Here is a 17,498-nt window from a genome sequence, read left to right as displayed (position 1 = left end):
CAAAGAGGCATTAAGCTGAAATTACTGCAATGTGCCCAAAACATGAGGGTGACCAAAAATTGTTTATAGGAATTTAAATGTTAAACTTATTTTCTTATGAAATGGGTTGTGATGCATATTCTGCTTCATCTCAATGAGACTTTATTAACATGGCAGTCACACGTGCACAGCCCCAGCTCAGCTTCAGGTGTCTGACTGCCTGTGTTGCAGTCCTGACTCCAGTACTTTTGAGCCATCTGACCTTGGACAAATTACTAAATCTCTGTCAGCCTCCGTATCTTCCTCTGTTAAATGGGGTTAATAAGAGGACCTGCAACTTTCAAGTTGTGAGGACACCTTGTTTTCACATGAAATGATGTATGTGAAGAACACTCAGCTCAGCTTTGGGGCTGAAGGAAAATTCAAGGTGGCCAGGTAGGCGAAGAATGTGCTATAAATAGGGCATATGGATGGAGGGGACATATGTAGGGGCAGGATGAAGAAATACAACTCAGTGGTGGGCAAAGGGAGAACAGGCAGAGAGGCAAGAACAGAGGAAGTGATAAACTATCACTTTGCTAAGATTTGATAAGAAAGGAAGAGAAAAGTTGGCATATACAAGTCAGGAGTGTGTTAACTCTTGCACACACTCTCTTCTTAACAATAGGTTTGACATCCCTGAGGCTTATCTAAGAAGAAAGTTGAAAAGCAGCAGATACATCCATGAGGGCTCATTCATTCGATTTATTCCAAGGTTCCTCCTCCTTAAAGAGACCACTTACCAGTTCTTTATCCTTCCCCTTAGGCTGAGACAGGTGAGAAGGCATTCATGAAAGTGCCCACATGACCATGATGGACAGCCTTCCGGAAAGAGACTTAGATCGGTTACAAAATAAATACTTCTGGAAGGATTACTGCTCCTCCTTGGCTATCAAGGCCACCAGTGCTGCCTGCACCTCTCCTGCCTGGGCTGGGGGCAGCAGACAGTCCCGGATGACGGCCAGAGCTGCAGCCTCTGTCAGGCTGCTGAAGTCCTGGGACGTTTTGACAGGGAGGTGCCCGGCTAGCTCACAGAGGGCAACATTGAAGGCCTCGCCTTCCTTTATCCCAAAGCTGGACTTCCGGGCCCAAAGAATTACTCGGACCCCTGTGAGGGCTGAGGAAGATGACGTCTTTCCAGGTGGAGCCCCCCGGGTCACAAACAAGTTATGTGCAATCTCGTGGTCAGTCAGATAGTCAGTGGCCCGACATACCCTGCTTACCAAGGCTTCCAAGTCGGGCCCTGGCCCGCTTGTGTAAAAGAGGAAGCCAGGAGCTGGGAGGGCCTGGAGCAGGTGCAGACGGCCCCCAGGATCCAGGGGTTCGCTTGGGGCCCCCTCCACAGGCAGTCTGTGGGCCAGGTAATAGCCATGCAGGTGGAGGTGGTTCACTGAGGCCAGGCCGCCCAGGCTGTTGAAGCCGACTCGGAAGCCTGGGTGTGAGCTCAGCAGCACAGCTTCAACCCCGGCCTGCAGTGCCCCTGGCAGCAGGCGCTGGGGGAGCCCTCGGGCGGGCTCGGGCACCAGCAGCACGTGGCCCCACTCCAAGGGGCTGACATTGATCACCACAAGGATGTCGTCTTGCTGGAGAGCACTGGGGAGATCGGGCTCCCGGTGCAAGCGGAAGAGGACTTCTCCTGGCCGGATCTGGTTGAAGTTAAACTGTTCAGGGTCAAACGCCTGCCTCACGCTCCTGATGTTCTGGGGGCTCCTTCTTTGCACACCTCGTTCCACATTCAGCTGAGCCACAAAACCCACGGCACCAGGGAGAGTTTGGGTCTGCAGCTCCCCCAGACAGTAGCGGAACAGCCCCAGCTCCATTCGCTGCCTCCAAGCCAAGCAGAGGGCAGAGTCAAAGCGAGACAGTGGCAGAGTGTCCAGAAGGCTGGGTCCGTTCCTTGGCCACTGAATCCCTTTTGGCACGAGTTCCTTCTGCCCATAGACAAAGTCAGGAATGCCGTGCCCTCCCCAGTCCTCCTTGTTTGGAGGTAGCAAATAGGAAGTTTCATTTGAACCATGTGGAATAGCCATGGGGCTGACCTGAAACAATCATAAGGTGAAAAATACATGATGCTATCCCATTTCCAAAGATTTTATTTTTATTATTTATTTATTTATTTGGCCGTGCCACACAGCTGGCGGGATATCAGTTCCCCGACCAGGGGCTGAACCTGGGCCACGGCAGTGAAAGCCCCAAATTCTAACCACTAGGCCACCAGGGAACTCTCTTATTTTTATTTTCAAATAACCTTTACTTTTTGCTCTGATTAGAAAAGTAATATATGCCTCTGGTAAAATATTTTGTAAACACAGAAATCACTTATAATTATCACCTGCAGATTAGCATACGTTTTTACTGAATTAAAAATATAAATCAGGGCTTCCCTGGTGGCGCAGTGGTTAGGAATCCGCCTGCCAATGCAGGGGACACGGGTTCGTGCCCCGGTCCGGGAAGATCCCACATGCCACGGAGCGGCTATGCCCGTGAGCCACAACTACCGAGCCTGCGCATCTGGAGCCTGTGCTCCGCAACGAGAGCAGCCGCGACAGTGAGAGGCCCACGCACCGCGATGAAGAGTGGCCCCCGCTCGCCGCAACTGGAGAAAGCCCTTGCACAGAAACGAAGACCCAACACAGCCAAAAATAAATAAATAAATAAATAAAATAAAAAGAGTCAGAATCTATCACACTTATTAAAAAATATATATAAATCAAATTCTTTCTCTTTCTAAAAATTATATATATTGAGTAAACTTTCTTAATGGATTAAAAAAAGAAAGATAAATTACAACCCTTATTCCAGTGCCCAGGGAAAAATCACAATTTACATTTAGCCTCATTTTCATATGTAGATGGATCTTGACCTTTTTTTTTTGCCTCTGCCATGTGGCATGTGGGATCTTAGTTCCCCGACCAGGGATCAAACCCATGCCCCCTGCATTGGGAGTGCGGAGTCTTAACCCCTGGACCACAGGGAAGTCCCGGATCTTAATTTTTTTTTTTTTTTTTTTCCGGATCTTAATTTTTTAACAAATCTTCAACTGTTGTACATTTAGGTTGCTGCCAATTTCATACTATTATATGCAATGTTGTGATGAACATGCTGTGTATCTATCTTTGCAGATGTTTCTATTTTCCTTTAAAATAAAATCTTAGTAGACCACTGGTCAGAGTAGGCTCATGGCTCAGGCTTTTGATATATAGTCTGTCAAACTGCCCTCCAGAAAATTGCACCGGTGTTCCAGTGCATGAGAATGGCCAAGGCTTCAAAGCTGACCACTCCTTTGTGGGAACAGCTTTTCTACTGTTGTGTAGTGATTCCAAATGGCCATGCATAGAACCATTTGGGTGAGGATGGCCAATCATAAGTGCCCTAGGCCAATCCTTTAAGGCAGAAATATAGGTGCCTGTCTTCATCTCCCACTGGGCCCCTGGAGCCCTGTGGACCCAGAGGTGTCAGGGAGACGACCTGCTGTTGGCCCAGATGGGACTTCAGAATGAAGCTTACCTCAGTAGAGTTGCCTCAGTACAAGTTTGGGTACCCTCAGCTCTGCTGGTCCAGAAACTTCATATTAGTAAAACAGAAAAAACAAAAAACATACAAAACAACATATTAAAAGTCAAGCTGAGTTTAATGAATATAGAGTTTCAGTTTTGTAAGGTGAAAAAGTTCTAGAGACTGGCGGCACAACAATGGGAATATACTTAACACTACTGAATTGCACACTTAGAAATGGTTAAGGTGGTAAATCTTATGCGTTTTTTACCACAATAAAAAAATTTTTTTTTAAACTCGAGCTAAGCATAATATTGACAATAAAACATAAAATCTTTAATTATTCTATTGAAAGTGAGCCTAAGACATTTCTCCAAAGATACACAAATGGCCAACAAGCACATGAAAAGATGCTCAACATCACTAATTAGGGAAATGCAAATCAAAATCACAGTAAGATACCACTTTACATCCTTTAGGATGGCTGCTATCAAAAACAGAAAATAACATGTGTTGGCAAGGATATGGAGAAATTGGAACCCTTGTGCACTGTTGGTGGGAATGTAAAGTGATGCAGCTGCTATGGAAAACAGTACAGCAGCTCCGCAAAAACTTAAAAATAGAATTACTATATGATCCAGCAATCCCACTTTTGGGTATATATCCAAAAGAACCAAAAGCAGGGTCTCAAAGAGATATTTGTACACCCATGTTCATAGCAGCATTATTTACAACAGCCAAAAGGTGGAAGCAACTAAGTATCCATCGATAGATAAATGGATAAACAAGATGCGTTATATACAGACAATGGAATGTTATTCAGCCTTAAAAAACAGGAAATGCTGACATGTGTTACAACACGGACGGACCTTCAGGACATTATGCTAAGTGAAATAAGCCAGTCACCAAAGGACAAATATTGTATGAGTCCACTTATATAAGAGACCTAAAGTGCTCAAATTCATAGAGACAGAAAGTAGAATGGTGGTTCCCAAGGGCTGGGGGGAGGAGAAAATGAGGAATTGTTTGTTGTTTAATGGGCATAGAGTTTCAGTTTTTCAAGAAGGAAAGAGGTCTGGAGATTGGCTACTAAACAATGTGAATATATTTAACACTACTGAACTATACACTCAGAAATGGTTAAGGTGTTAAATTTTATGCTACGTTTTTTTTTTTTTTAACTTTTGAAGACTGCCATATTTTTTTTTTTAATAAATAAATTTATTTATTTATTTATATTTGACTGTGTTGGGTCTTTGTTGCTGTGCACGGGCTTTCCCTAGTTGCGGCGGGTGGGGGCTATTCTTCGCTGTGGTGCACGGGCTTCTCACTGCAATGGCTTCTCTTGTTGACGAGCATGGACTCTAGGCGAGTGGGCTTCAGTAGTTGTGGCACACGGGCTTCAGTAGTTGTGGCTCACGGGCTCTAGATCACAGGCTCAGTAGTTGTGGCACATGGGCTTAGTTGCTCCGCGGCATGTGCGATCTTCCCAGACCAGAGCTCAAACCCGTTTCCCCTGCATTGGCAGGTGGATTCTTAACCACTGCACCACCAGGGAAGTCCCTACGCTACGTGTTTTTTAATCACAACTTTTAAAATGTCAAGATGGTAAATTTCATGTTATGTATATTTTACCACAACTTGAAAAAATTTGAGTCTCAAAATAGATTTAAGAAATCCAACAATTTGCTGAGCTAAACCTAAGTATTCACTTACTCTCTCATTCACTCATTCATTCATTCAGAATCAATGCCTACGTCATCCCCACTGTTGACATTCTGGGGCCACCTCTTCTGTGCAGCCTGCTCCACGTTCAGCTGAGCCACAAAACCCAAGTATTTATGAAGTAACTGCTGTGTATGAGGCAATGGGAAAATGGTAGCAAATAAAGAGAACAAAGTCCACACATATCCTTATGGAGCTTACATCCTGGGGTGGAGTCAGATGATAAGCAAAAGGAAAATATTAACTACCCATGGTGATAGCATTTTGTGGGAAATAAACAAGTGATACAACAGAGGGTGACTAAGGGGTGGGATCAGGGCATCCCACTTCTACAAGAGGGCGGCGCAGGGCCCTCTGAAATGACAGCTGAACTAAGACAGGAAGGATGAAAAGAGGCCTACAATGAAGAGCTGAGGAAAGTGTACTCTAAGCAAAGGAAATTGTAAGTCCAAGGCCATAAGTCTCGCAGGGCAGGCGGATGGCCTGTGCAAGGAACAGAAAGGAGGTAGTGTTACTGGGGTATGGCCGACCAGGGGAGGGGGGGCCCCCCCATGAGGCTGGAGAGGAAGGCAGGGGCCAGATTAGCTGCAGGGCCTTATGCATCATGGTCAGGAACTTGGATTTTATTCTAAACGGAGTAAGAAATCACTGGCAGGTTCTGAGTATAAGGATCGTCTGGTATTTTATAAACTTTTTTCTAACTGTTGTGTGGAAAATGGATTGTAGGGGAGCAAAGGGGAAGCAGAGATCACTTTGGAGGCCACTCTGGTGGCCAGGTGAGCAGTGAGGGCGACTGGACAACACAGATGGCAACAGAGACAAAGGAGCTGGGGATATGGGTCATGTTTTGAAGGCTGAACCAGCAGGGCCTGCTGACAGGCTGACTATGGGGACTGACAGAAAAGGAAGAGCTGGGAGTGACTCGGCATCAGGAACTAGGCACTGCAGTGGCATTTACAGAGATGGAGATGCTGGGGAAGTGGGGTGGGAATAGGTTGACTAGAGGAAGGGAGAGACCAAGAGTTCAGTTTTGATTATTGACTCTGAGATGCAGCCTGGGCATCCAAGAAAAGTGGTGTAGGCAGTGGGACAGCCAAACCTGGAGGTTAAGGGTAAGGTCTGGGCTAGATACAAATCTGGAGTAACATTAAAAGCCAGGGGCTAGGACCAAGGACCTAGGGCCAAGATGATACCACAAGGCTAAAAATACGAGTAAAGACATATCAGTCAATAGAATCAATAGAGAGTGGGTATGGTTGTATTTATATTCAAGTGAACTAGGAGGCAAAAACAATACCTAGGAATAAAGAGGAACACTTGAAAGTGACAAATCATAGTGACCACACAACAGGACAGAACCTACATACTAAAACCAGGAGAAAGGGCACACTGTTCGCAGGTCTATGTTGTGCCAGGCATGGGTTGGGGGCTTTCCAAGTCCACTCAGGTGACCCTCACAACAAGCCTGTGCAGTCGGTATCATCCTGGCAGGAAGGTGAGAGATTCGGTTTTGGAGGCTGACAAGGTGTTTCAATTCTGGCTCTTCCATTCACTAGGGATGTGACCTTGAGCCCCTAGAACAAAGTCCATTTCCTCATCATGGCCTCTGGGCTCTCAAGGCTTAGTGGTGCCTTGCCCTCTCACCTCCTCCCAGACCACTCTTTCCCTTGCCTGCTCTGCTCCTCACTCTTCCTAAACTTGCTCCTGCTCAGGGCCTTGGTGCTTTATGTTCTCTCAGCCTAAAATACCCTTCTCCCAGGTATTCTTCACATGCTTGGCTCATTTAGGTCTCAAACATCAAACATCAAATATCACCGCGTCAGACAAACCTTGTGTGGCCATCCTATGTAATGTCTCAAAGAAAAGAGGAAGAGGGAAATAATATTACAAGCAGGGAAAGAAATGTCTTGGAAAACAAAAAAAAGTTAGAATTCACAAATCCAAGGGTTGGTACTTTGATAAAAAAATGATCAATGAATAAACTTTTGAAAGATCCAAGCAAGAAACAAAATAATTGTTTTGTTTAAAAATAGCACTACGAGTTATTTTTAAATCAGCCACTCAGTTTTATCACTGTGTCAAGGGTTAATCGGGCACAGGAAGGACAATATGCTAACCAGACTTACCAGGGACTGCTGGATGACTCAGAATAACTATTTAATAATTTATAGACTTCCCTGGTGGCACAGTGGTTAAGAATCCGCCTGCCAATTCAGGGGACATGGGTTCGAGCCCTGGTCCGGGAAGATCCCACATGCCGTGGAGCAACTAAGCCTGTGTGCCACAACTACTGAGCCTGCACTCTAGAGCCCAAGAACCACAATTACTGAGGCCCACGCGCCTAGAGCCCGAGCTCCGCAACAAGGGAAGCCACCACAATGAGAAGCCCGTGCACTGCAACGAAGAGTAGACCCTGCTCGCTGCAACTAGAGAATGCCACGTGCATCGACAAAGACCCAACGCAACCAAAAAATTAAAAAATAAATTAATTAATTAAAAAAAAATTTATAATGAGAAGTATGCCAAATAGTGCAACATGCTCTTAGTGGATGGTTGGTATAGACCCTCCTCCATACAGGAAGCAAAATTATAATCAAAAAGTTGTTCAGTGAAGAAGGATTCAAAGTCAAGTGAGGTGGCTGGGCGATCTAGATCACAGATGGTCACCATGGTGCAGAGCCAATTCCCATATTTTCACCATGAAGAGACATAGTCTCACCCTGGAGTCCAGGGATTTATTTGCCTTAGCTGGTCAGCTCTCCCTCTCCTCAGTCTAGCACAGGAGACACCTTGACAGCTTCTTGCTAGTTGCCTTTTACTAACTGAAGACCAACCCTTTCTTGGACAGAAGAAGCCTACTGTCAAGAGACTACACTCCAGTCACATTGACTGGTTTTGGTGTTCCCATTGCTCTGCAGCCTCCACTTTCTGGAATGGAATATTTCCACAATGGTGGGACTCACGGGTTGATACAGTGAGTCTTACTAAGTCACTCTCAGATGATCACCTTATTATTATTGAGTGCTGGGAAAATTACCATCACTCAGCAAGCATTTACTCAACAACTGCCACACCTTAGATCTGAAGATCATGATTTCCATCGCTCCTCATGGGGCTTGCAGTTTGGCAGGAGAAACAGACATTAACCCAGTCACCACCCAAGTAAATATAGACAGCAAACATGATACACGCTGTCAAGGGAAGCACTGGGTCCTCTGTGAGTGTAAAACGGATTCCTAATCTAGTCTAGGCTATCAGGAAAGGATTCCCTGAGAATAAGATGGAAGAGGAACTGAGAGCCCATAGTGGCTGAAACCCAGAAAGTCTGAGGAGACGGCAGAGAGAGAAAGAGGCTGAAGTCAGATTACAGAGGGCTGGGATTTGGGGATTTAACCCCTTAATGGTTTTAAACTGAGACTGACATGCTTATATTTAGACTTTACAAAGATCAGCAAATGGAATGAAATTGTTAGAATCAAGAATTAATCCTTACATTTTACTTGTCAATTATACCTCACTGGGACTTCCCTGGTGGCACAGTGATTAAGAATCCGCCTGCCGGGCTTCCCTGGTGGCGCAGTGGTTGAGAATCTGCCTGCTAATGCAGGTAACACGGGTTCGAGCCCTGGTCTGGGAAGATCCCACATGCCGCGGAACAACTAGGCCTGTGAGCCACAATTACTGAGCCTGCGCGTCTGGAGCCTGTGCTCCGCAACAAGAGAGGCCGCGATAGTGAGGCCCGCACACCGCGATGAACAGTGGCCCCCACTTGCTGCAACTGGAGAAAGCCCTCGCACAGAAACGAAGACCCAGCACAGCCATAAATAAATTAAAAAAAAAAAAAAAAAAAAAAAATCCGCCTGCCAATGCAGGGGGACATGGGTTCGAGCCCTGGTCCAGGAAGATCCCACATGCTGTGGAGCAACTAAGCCCGTGTGCCACAGCTCCTGAGCCTGCACTCTAGAGCCCGTGAGCCACAATTACTGAGCCTGTGTGCCACAACTACTGAAGCCCTCGCGCTTACAGTCCGTGCTCTGCAGCAAGAGAAGCCACTGCAATGAGAAGCCCGCGCACCACAACGATGAGTAGCCCCTACTTGCCGCACCTAGAGAAAGCCTGCACACAGCAACAAAGACCCAACGCAACCAAAAATAAAATAAATAAATAAATAAATAAATTTATATAAAAAAATTATACCTCATTAAAGCTGAAAACAAACAACGATAAAAAATAATTAACCTCGGAGCATGCCTCCTCAGCTTCTGGAAGTTCCATGACTGGCAGGGAACGCTGGTGCGAGAGCAGCCTACCAGGGAGAGAATCCGCAGAGACATATATACATGGAAGCCACCTGCCATGCGTAAGGTACCTTATGGAAAGACTCAAATGGCAAAGAATTGATTGAGACTTCCAGCCAACAAGCAGTTACGAAGTGACCTCCTCAGTCCACCAGCTTGTGTGGAACTGGCTCCTGCCAACAACAGGCTAGCAGAGAAACGTGGCTGTGAATGGAGGGAAGGAAATCCTGTCAAAGCTTCAGAACTGGAAGCTTCACACATGGATCAGAGAGTATCTTCAAGATGGTGGAGGAGTAAGACATGGAGATCACCTTCATCCCCACAAACACATCAGAAGTACATCTACATGTGGAACAACAACTACAGAACACCTACTGAATGCTGGCAGGAGACCTCAGACTTCCCAAAAGGCAAGAAACTCCCCATGTACCTGGCCATGTGGCGGAAAGGGTCTTGGTGCTCCGGCCGGCGGTCAGGCCGGAGCCTCTGAGGTGGGAGAGCCGAGTTCAGGACACTAGACCACCAGAGACCTCCTGGCCCCATGTAGTATCAACTGGTGAGAGCTCTCCCGGAGAACTCCGTCCCAACGCTAACACCCAAATCCACTGAACAACTAGCAAGCTCCAGTGCTGGACACCCCATGCCAAACAACTAGCAAGACAGGAACACAACCCCACCCATTAGCAGAGAGGCTGCCTAAAATCATACTAAGTTCACAGACACCCACAAACACACCATGGACATGGTCCTGCTCACCAGAAAGACAAGATCCAACTCATCCACCAGTCCCCTCTACCAGGAAGCCTACACAACCCACTGAACCAACCTTACCCACTGGGGGCAGACACCAAAAACAACAGGAACTACAAACGTGCAACCTATGAAAAGGAGACCCCAAACACAGTAAGTTAAGCAAAATGAGAAGACAGAAAAAGACGCAGCAGACGAAGGAGCAAGGTAAAAACCCACCACACCAAACAAATGAAGAGGAAATAGGCAGTCTACCTGAAAAAGAATTCAGTCATGATAGTAAAGATGATCCAAAATCTTGGAAATAGAATGGAGAAAATACAAGAAACGCTTAACAAGGATCTAGAAGAACTAAAGAACAAACAAACAATGATGAACAACACAATAAATGAAATTAAAAATTCTCTAGAAGGAATTAATACCAGAATAACTGAGGCAGAAGAACGGCTAAGTGACCTGGAAGATAAAATAGTGGAAATAACTACCACAGAGCAGAATAAAGAAAAAAGAATGAAAAGAATTGAGGACAGTCTCAGAGACTTCTGGGACAACATGAAACGCACCAACATTCGAATTATAGAGGTCCCAGAAGAAGAAGAGAAAAAGAAAGGGACTGAGAAAATATTTCAAGAGATTATAGGTGAAAACGTCCCTAATATGGGAAAGGAAAGAGTCAATCAAGTCCAGGAAGCACAGAGAGTCCCATACAGGATAAATCCAAGGAGAAACATGCCAAGACACATATTAATCAAACTATCAAAAATTAAATACAAAGAAAAAATATTAAAAGCAGCAAGGGAAAAGCAACAAATAACATAGAAGGGAATCCCCATAAGGTTAACAGCTGATCTTTCAGCAGAAACTCTGCAAGCCAGAAGGGAGTGGCAGGACATATTTAAAGTGATGAAAGGGAAAAACCTACAACCAATATTACTCTACCCAGCAAGGATCTCATTCAGATTTGACAGAAATTAAAACCTTTACAGACAAGCAAAAGCTAAGAGAATTCAGCACCAGCAAACCAGCTTTACAACAAATGCTAAAGGAACTTCTCTAGGCAGGAAACACAAGAGAAGGAAAAGACCTACAATAACAAACCCAAAACAATTGAGAAAACGGTAATAGGAACATACATATCGATAATTACCTTAAATGAAAATGGATTAAATGCTCCAACCAAAAGACAGACTGGCTGAATGGATACAAAAACTAGACCCGTACATATGCTGTCTACAAGAGACCCAGTTCAGACCTAGGGACACATACAGACTGAAAGTGAGGGGATGGAAAAAGATACTCCATGCAAATGGAAATCAAAAGAAAGCTGGAGTAGCAATTCTCATATTAGACAAAACAGACTTTAAAATAAAGACTATTACAAGAGACAAAGAAGGACACTACATAATGATCAAGGGATCAATCCAAGAAGAAGATATAACAATTGTAAATATTTATGCACCCAACATAGGAGCACCTCAATACATCAGGCAAATGTTAACAGCCATAAAAGGGGAAATTGACAGTAACACAATAAGAGTAGGGGACTTTAACAGCCCACTTTCACCAATGGACAGATCAACCAAAATGAAAATAAATAAGGAAACACAAGCTTTAAATGATACATTAAACAAGATGGACTTAATTGATATTTATAGGACATTCCATCCCAAAACAACAGAATACACTTTCTTCTCAAGTGCTCATGGAACATTCTCTAGGATAGATCATATCTTGGGTCACAAATCAAGCCTTGGTACATTTAAGAAAACTGAAATCGTATCAAGCATCTTTTCTGACCACAACGCTATGAGACTAGATATCAATTACAGGAAAAAAACTGTAAAAAATACAAACACATGGAGGCTAAACAATACTCTACTAAATAACCAAGAGATTACTGAAGAAAACAGAGGAAATCAAAAAATACCTAGAAACAAATGACAATGGAAACATGACGACCCAAAACCTATGGGATGCAGCAAAAGCAGTTCTAAGAGGGAAGTTTACTGCAATACAATCCTACCTCAAGAAACAAGAAAAATCTCAAACAACCTAACCTTACACCTAAAGCAATTAGAGAAAGAAGAACAAAAAAACCCCAAAGTTAGCAAAAGGAAAGAAATCATAAAGATCAGATCAGAAATAAAGGAAATGATAGCAAAGATCAGTGAAAGTAAAAGCTGGTTCTTTGAGAAGATAAACAAAATTGATAAACCATTAGCCAGACTCATCAAGAAAAAAAGGGAGAAGACTCAAATCAACAGAATTAGAAATGAAAAAGGAGAAGTAACAACTGACACTGCAGAAATACAAAGGATCATGAAAGATCACTACAAGCAACTATATGCCAATAAAATGGACAACCTGGAAGAAATGGACACATTCTTAGAAAAGCACAACCTTTGGGCTTCCCTGGTGGCGCAGTGGTTGAGAATCTGCCTGCCAATGCAGGGGACACGGGTTCGAGCCCTGGTCTGGGAAGATCCCACATGCTGCGGAGCAACTGGGCCCGTGAGCCACAACTACTGAGCCTGCACGTCTGGAGCCTGTGCTCCGCAACAAGAGAGGCCGCGATAGTGAGAGGCCTGCGCACCGCGATGAAGAGTGGCCCCCACTCGCTGCAACTGGAGAAAGCCCTCACACAGAAACGAAGACCCAACACAGCCAAAAATAAAAAAATAATAATAAATAAATAATAAATTAAAAAATTAAAAAAAAAAAAGAAAAGCACAACCTTCCAAGAGTGAACCAGGAAGAAATAGAAAATACAAACAGACCAATCACAAGCACTGAAATTGAGACTGTGATTAAAAATCTTCCAACAAACAAAAGTGCAGGACCTGATGGATTCACAGGCGAATTCTATCAAGCATTTAGAGAAGAGCTAACACCTATCCTTCTAAAGCTCTTCCAAAGTATAGCAGAGGGAGGAACACTCCCAAACTCATTCTACGAGGCCACCATCACCCTGATACCAAAACCAGACAAAGATGTCACAAAAAAAGAAAACTACAGGCCAATATCACTGGTGAACACAGATGCAAAAATCCTCAACTAAATACTAGCAAACAGAATCCAGCAGCACATCAAAAGGATCATACACCATGATCAAGTGGAGTTTATCCCAGGAATGCAAGGATTCTTCAATATACGCAAATCAATCAATGTGATACACCATATTAATAAACTGAAGGATAAAAACCATATGATAATCTCAATAGATACAGAAAAAGCTTTTGACAAAATTCAATACCCATTTATGATAAAAACTCTCCAGAAAGTAGGCACAGAGGGAACTTACCTCAACATAATAAAGGCCATATATGACAAACCCACAGCCAACATCGTCCTCAATGGTGAAAAACTGAAACCATTTCCACTAAGATCAGGAACAAGACAAGGTTGCCCACTCTCACCACTAATATTCAACATAGTTTTGGAAGTTTTAGCCACAGCAATCAGAGAAGAAAAAGAAATAAAAGGAATCCAAATCAGAAAAGAAGTAAAACTGTCACTGTTTGCAGATGACATGATACTATACATAGAGAATCCTAATGCTACCAGAAAACTACTAGAGCTAATCAATGAATTTGGTAAAGTAGCAGGATACAAAATTAATGCACAGAAATCTCTTGCATTCCTATACACTAACAACGAAAGATCAGAAAGAGAAATTAAGGAAACACTCCCATTTACCATTGCAACAAAAAGAATAAAATACCTAAGAATAAACCTACCTAGGGAGACAAAAGACCTGTATGCAGAAAACTATAAAACACTGATGAAAGAAATTAAAGATGATACAAACAGATGGAGAGATATACCATGTTCTTGGATTAGAAGAATCAACACTGTGAAAATGACTATACTACCCAAAGCAATCTACAGATTCAATGCAATCCCTATCAAACTACCAATGGCATTTTTCACAGAACTAGAACAAAAAATTTCACAATTTGTATGGAAAAACAAAAGACCCCGAAAAGCCAAAGCAATCTTGAGAAAGAAAAACAGAGCTGGAGGAATCAGGCTCCTTGACTTCAGACTATACTACAAACTACAGTAATCAAGACAGTATGGTACTGGCACAAAGACAAAAATATAGATCAGTGGAACAGGATAGAAAGCCCAGAGATAAACCCATGCACATATGGTCACCTTATCTTTGATAAAGGAGGCAAGAATATACAATGGAGAAAAGACAGTCTCTTCAGTAAGTGGTGCTGTGAAAACTGGACAGCTACATGTAAAAGAATGAAATTAGAACACTTCCTAACACCATACACAAAAATAAACTCAAGATAGATTAAAGACCTAAATATAAGGCCAGACACTATAAAACTCTTAGAGGAAAATATAGGCAGAACACTCTATGACATAAATCATAGCAAGATCCTTTTTGACCCATCCCCTAGAGAAATGGAAGTAAAAACAAAAATAAACAAATGAGACCTAATGAAACTTAAAAGCTTATGCACAGCAAGGGATACCATAAACAAGATGAAAAGACAACCCTCAGAATGGGAGAAAATATTTGCAAGTGAAGCAACTGACAAAGGATTAATCTCCAAAATAAACAAGCAGCTCATGCAGCTCAATATCAAAAAAACAAACAACCCAATCCAAACATGGGCAGAAGACCTAAACAGACATTTCTCCAACGAAGATATACAGATTGCCAACAAACACATGAAAGGATGCTCAACATCACTAATCGTTAGAGAAATGCAAATCAAAACTACAATGAGGTATCACCTCACACGGATCAGAATGGCCATCATCAAAAAATCTACAAACAATAAATGCTGGAGAGGGTGTGGAGAAAAGGGAACCCTCTTGCACTGCTGGTGGGAATGTAAATTGATACAGCCACTATGGAGAACGGTATGCAGGTTCCTTAAAAAACTAAATAGAACTACCATATGACCCAGCAATCCCACTACTGGGCAAATACCCTGAAAGAACCATAATTCAAAGAGTCATGTACCACAATGTTCACTGCAGCTCTATTTACAATAGCCACGACATGGAAAGCAACCTAAGTGTCCACTGACAGATGAATGGATAAAGAAGATGTGGCACAGGCTTCCCTGGTGGCACAGTGGTTAGGAGTCCGCCTGCCAATGCAGGGGACACGGGTTCGTGCCCTGGTCTGGGAAGATCCCACATGCCGCAGAGCAACTAAGCCTGTGTGCCACAACTACTGAGCCTGGGCTCTAGAGCCCACGAGCCACAGCTACTGAGCCCACGTGGCACAACTACTGAAGCCCGCGCACCTAGAGCCCGTGCTCTGCAACAAGAGAAGCCACCACAACGAGAAGGCCACGCACCGCAACGAAGAGTAGCCCCCGCTCGCCACCAGTAGAGAAAGCCCGTGTGCAGCAACAAAGGAGCCAATGCAGCCAAAAATAAAAAAATAAATTAATAAATTAAAAAAAAAGAAGATGGGCACATATACACAATGGAATATTACTCAGCCATAAAAAGAAACGAAATTGAGTTATTTGTAGTGAGGTGGGTGGACTTAGAGTCTTTTATCAGAGTGAAGTAAGTCAGAAAGAGAAAAACAAATACCGTATGCTGATATGTATATATAGAATCTTAAAAAAAAATGGTTCTGAAGAACCTAGGGGGGACTTCCCCAGTGGCGCAGTGGTTGAGAAGCTGCCTGCCAATGCAGGGGACACGGGTTCGAGCCCTGGTCCGGGAGGATCCCACATGCTGCAGAGCAACTAAGCCCGTGCGCCACAACTACTGAGCCTGCACTCTAGAGCCCGTGAGCCACAACTACTGAGCCCGTGCACCGCAACTACTGAGCCCACGCACCACAACTACTGAAGCCCATGCACCTAGAGCCCATGCTCCGCAACAAGAGAAGGCACCACAATGAGAAGCCCGCGCACCGCAACAAAGAGTAGCCCCCGCTCGCCGCAACTAGAGAAACCCCACGCGCAGCAACAAAGACACAACGCAGCCACAAATAAAAATAAATAAAATAAATTTATTAAAAAAAAAAAACCTAGGGGCAGGACAGGAATAAAGACGCAGACGTAGAGAATGGACTTGAGGACACGGGGAGGGGAAAGGGTAAGCTGGGACGAAGTGAGAGAGTGGCATGGACATATATGCACCACCAAATGTAAAATAGATAGCTAGCGGGAAGCAGCCGCATAGCACAAGGAGATCAGCTCGGTGGTTTGTGACCACCTAGAGGAGTGGGATAGGGAAGGTGGGAGGGAGACGCAAGAGGGAGGGGATATAGGGATATATGTACACATATAGCTGATTCATTTTGTTTTACAGCAGCAACTAACACAACAATGTAAAGCAATTATATTCCAATAAAGATGTTAGAAAAAAAAAAATTAACCGCACCTCCACCTCCTCCACGCAGTAGCTTGTGATCCTCACCTTTTGGAACAGTGTAGGTTAATTCATTCATGCATGCATCCAATAAATATTGAGAGCCTACCATGTAGTCAATCATTGTCCTAGGAGTTGAGAGGGGACAAGAGCAAACAGGTCAGCTTCGATCCCTACCTCCCCCAGCATGCAGTGTGGACGCAGGGTGGGGTCAGAGGACAGCATGTAGGCTGGAGTGAAGAGTACAGCAGGGCAGATTCTTAGAGCCTTAGACTGGAGAGATGGCTTTGTAAAAGCCCGAGTCTAGACAAGTCACTGAACCCCCCTGAGCCTCTGCATTTCCAAATTTGTAAAATGGGAACTTACCTTGCAGAACTGTTGTTAAGAACTGAAGCTATGCACAGCGACCGCTTCAGTGGGCCCTCAGTAAACGGCCTCAGTAGGCAGAAAGGTTATGGTTATTTCTGGAGAGGTGGTATGAGGGTTGCAACACGTACGGCAGGTGCCCGGTGGTAACGTCCGGTGGTAACGTCTGGGTGGAAGAGCCCTCGCTGGGCAGAGGGGCAGCCGACCGCCTCGGGCCACTCAGCGAATCACACGGTTTCTCGGTTACCCTTGCTCCAAACACTTCCCTAATGCCCCTTACCGGACTCCGCACAAAGCCGCCCCGCCCCCGCCGCCACGTACTGCAGGTGAGGCGGACACGCACGCCTTCCCCGCAAATCCTGCCGGGGCCATAGCGAGGTCGTGGCACCCTTAACGCATGCGCACCCTGCACGCAGGCACGCGGCGCGGCCCGTCCCGCCCATCCAGGAGGCGGGGCCGTGCGGCCTGGGCTCCGCCCTGGAG

General features: G+C 44.5%; 2 protein-coding genes across 2 annotated transcripts in view; both read right to left on the bottom strand.

Moving 5' to 3' along the window:
- The window catches only part of TTLL13 (tubulin tyrosine ligase like 13), a 13,187-nt gene extending 12,335 nt beyond the window's left edge, over nt 1-852 (bottom strand). The window contains 1 exon segment of the mRNA XM_082388399.1: nt 762-852. Coding sequence (XP_082244525.1) covers nt 762-806 — 45 coding nt within the window. The 5' untranslated portion in view covers nt 807-852.
- Nucleotides 704-17,498, bottom strand: GDPGP1 (GDP-D-glucose phosphorylase 1). The gene is made up of 4 exons (XM_082388421.1): nt 17,016-17,498; nt 16,662-16,777; nt 3,526-3,582; nt 704-2,057 (listed from the first exon to the last, which is right to left on the bottom strand). Exon 4 carries the CDS (start codon nt 2,046-2,048, stop codon nt 891-893), a length of 1,158 nt encoding a protein of 385 aa, XP_082244547.1. The 5' UTR covers nt 2,049-2,057; nt 3,526-3,582; nt 16,662-16,777; nt 17,016-17,498; the 3' UTR covers nt 704-890.

Source organism: Balaenoptera borealis (assembly GCF_965194805.1).
Source record: "Balaenoptera borealis genome assembly, chromosome: 3".
Classification (NCBI taxonomy): domain Eukaryota; kingdom Metazoa; phylum Chordata; class Mammalia; order Artiodactyla; family Balaenopteridae; genus Balaenoptera; species Balaenoptera borealis.
This window is presented reverse-complemented; position numbering and strand designations above follow the sequence as displayed.

Excerpts from the sequence above, each read along its gene's own strand:
- GDPGP1 (XM_082388421.1), bottom strand. The coding sequence starts at position 2,048 with ATGGCTATTCCACATGGTTCAAATGAAACTTCCTATTTGCTACCTCCA.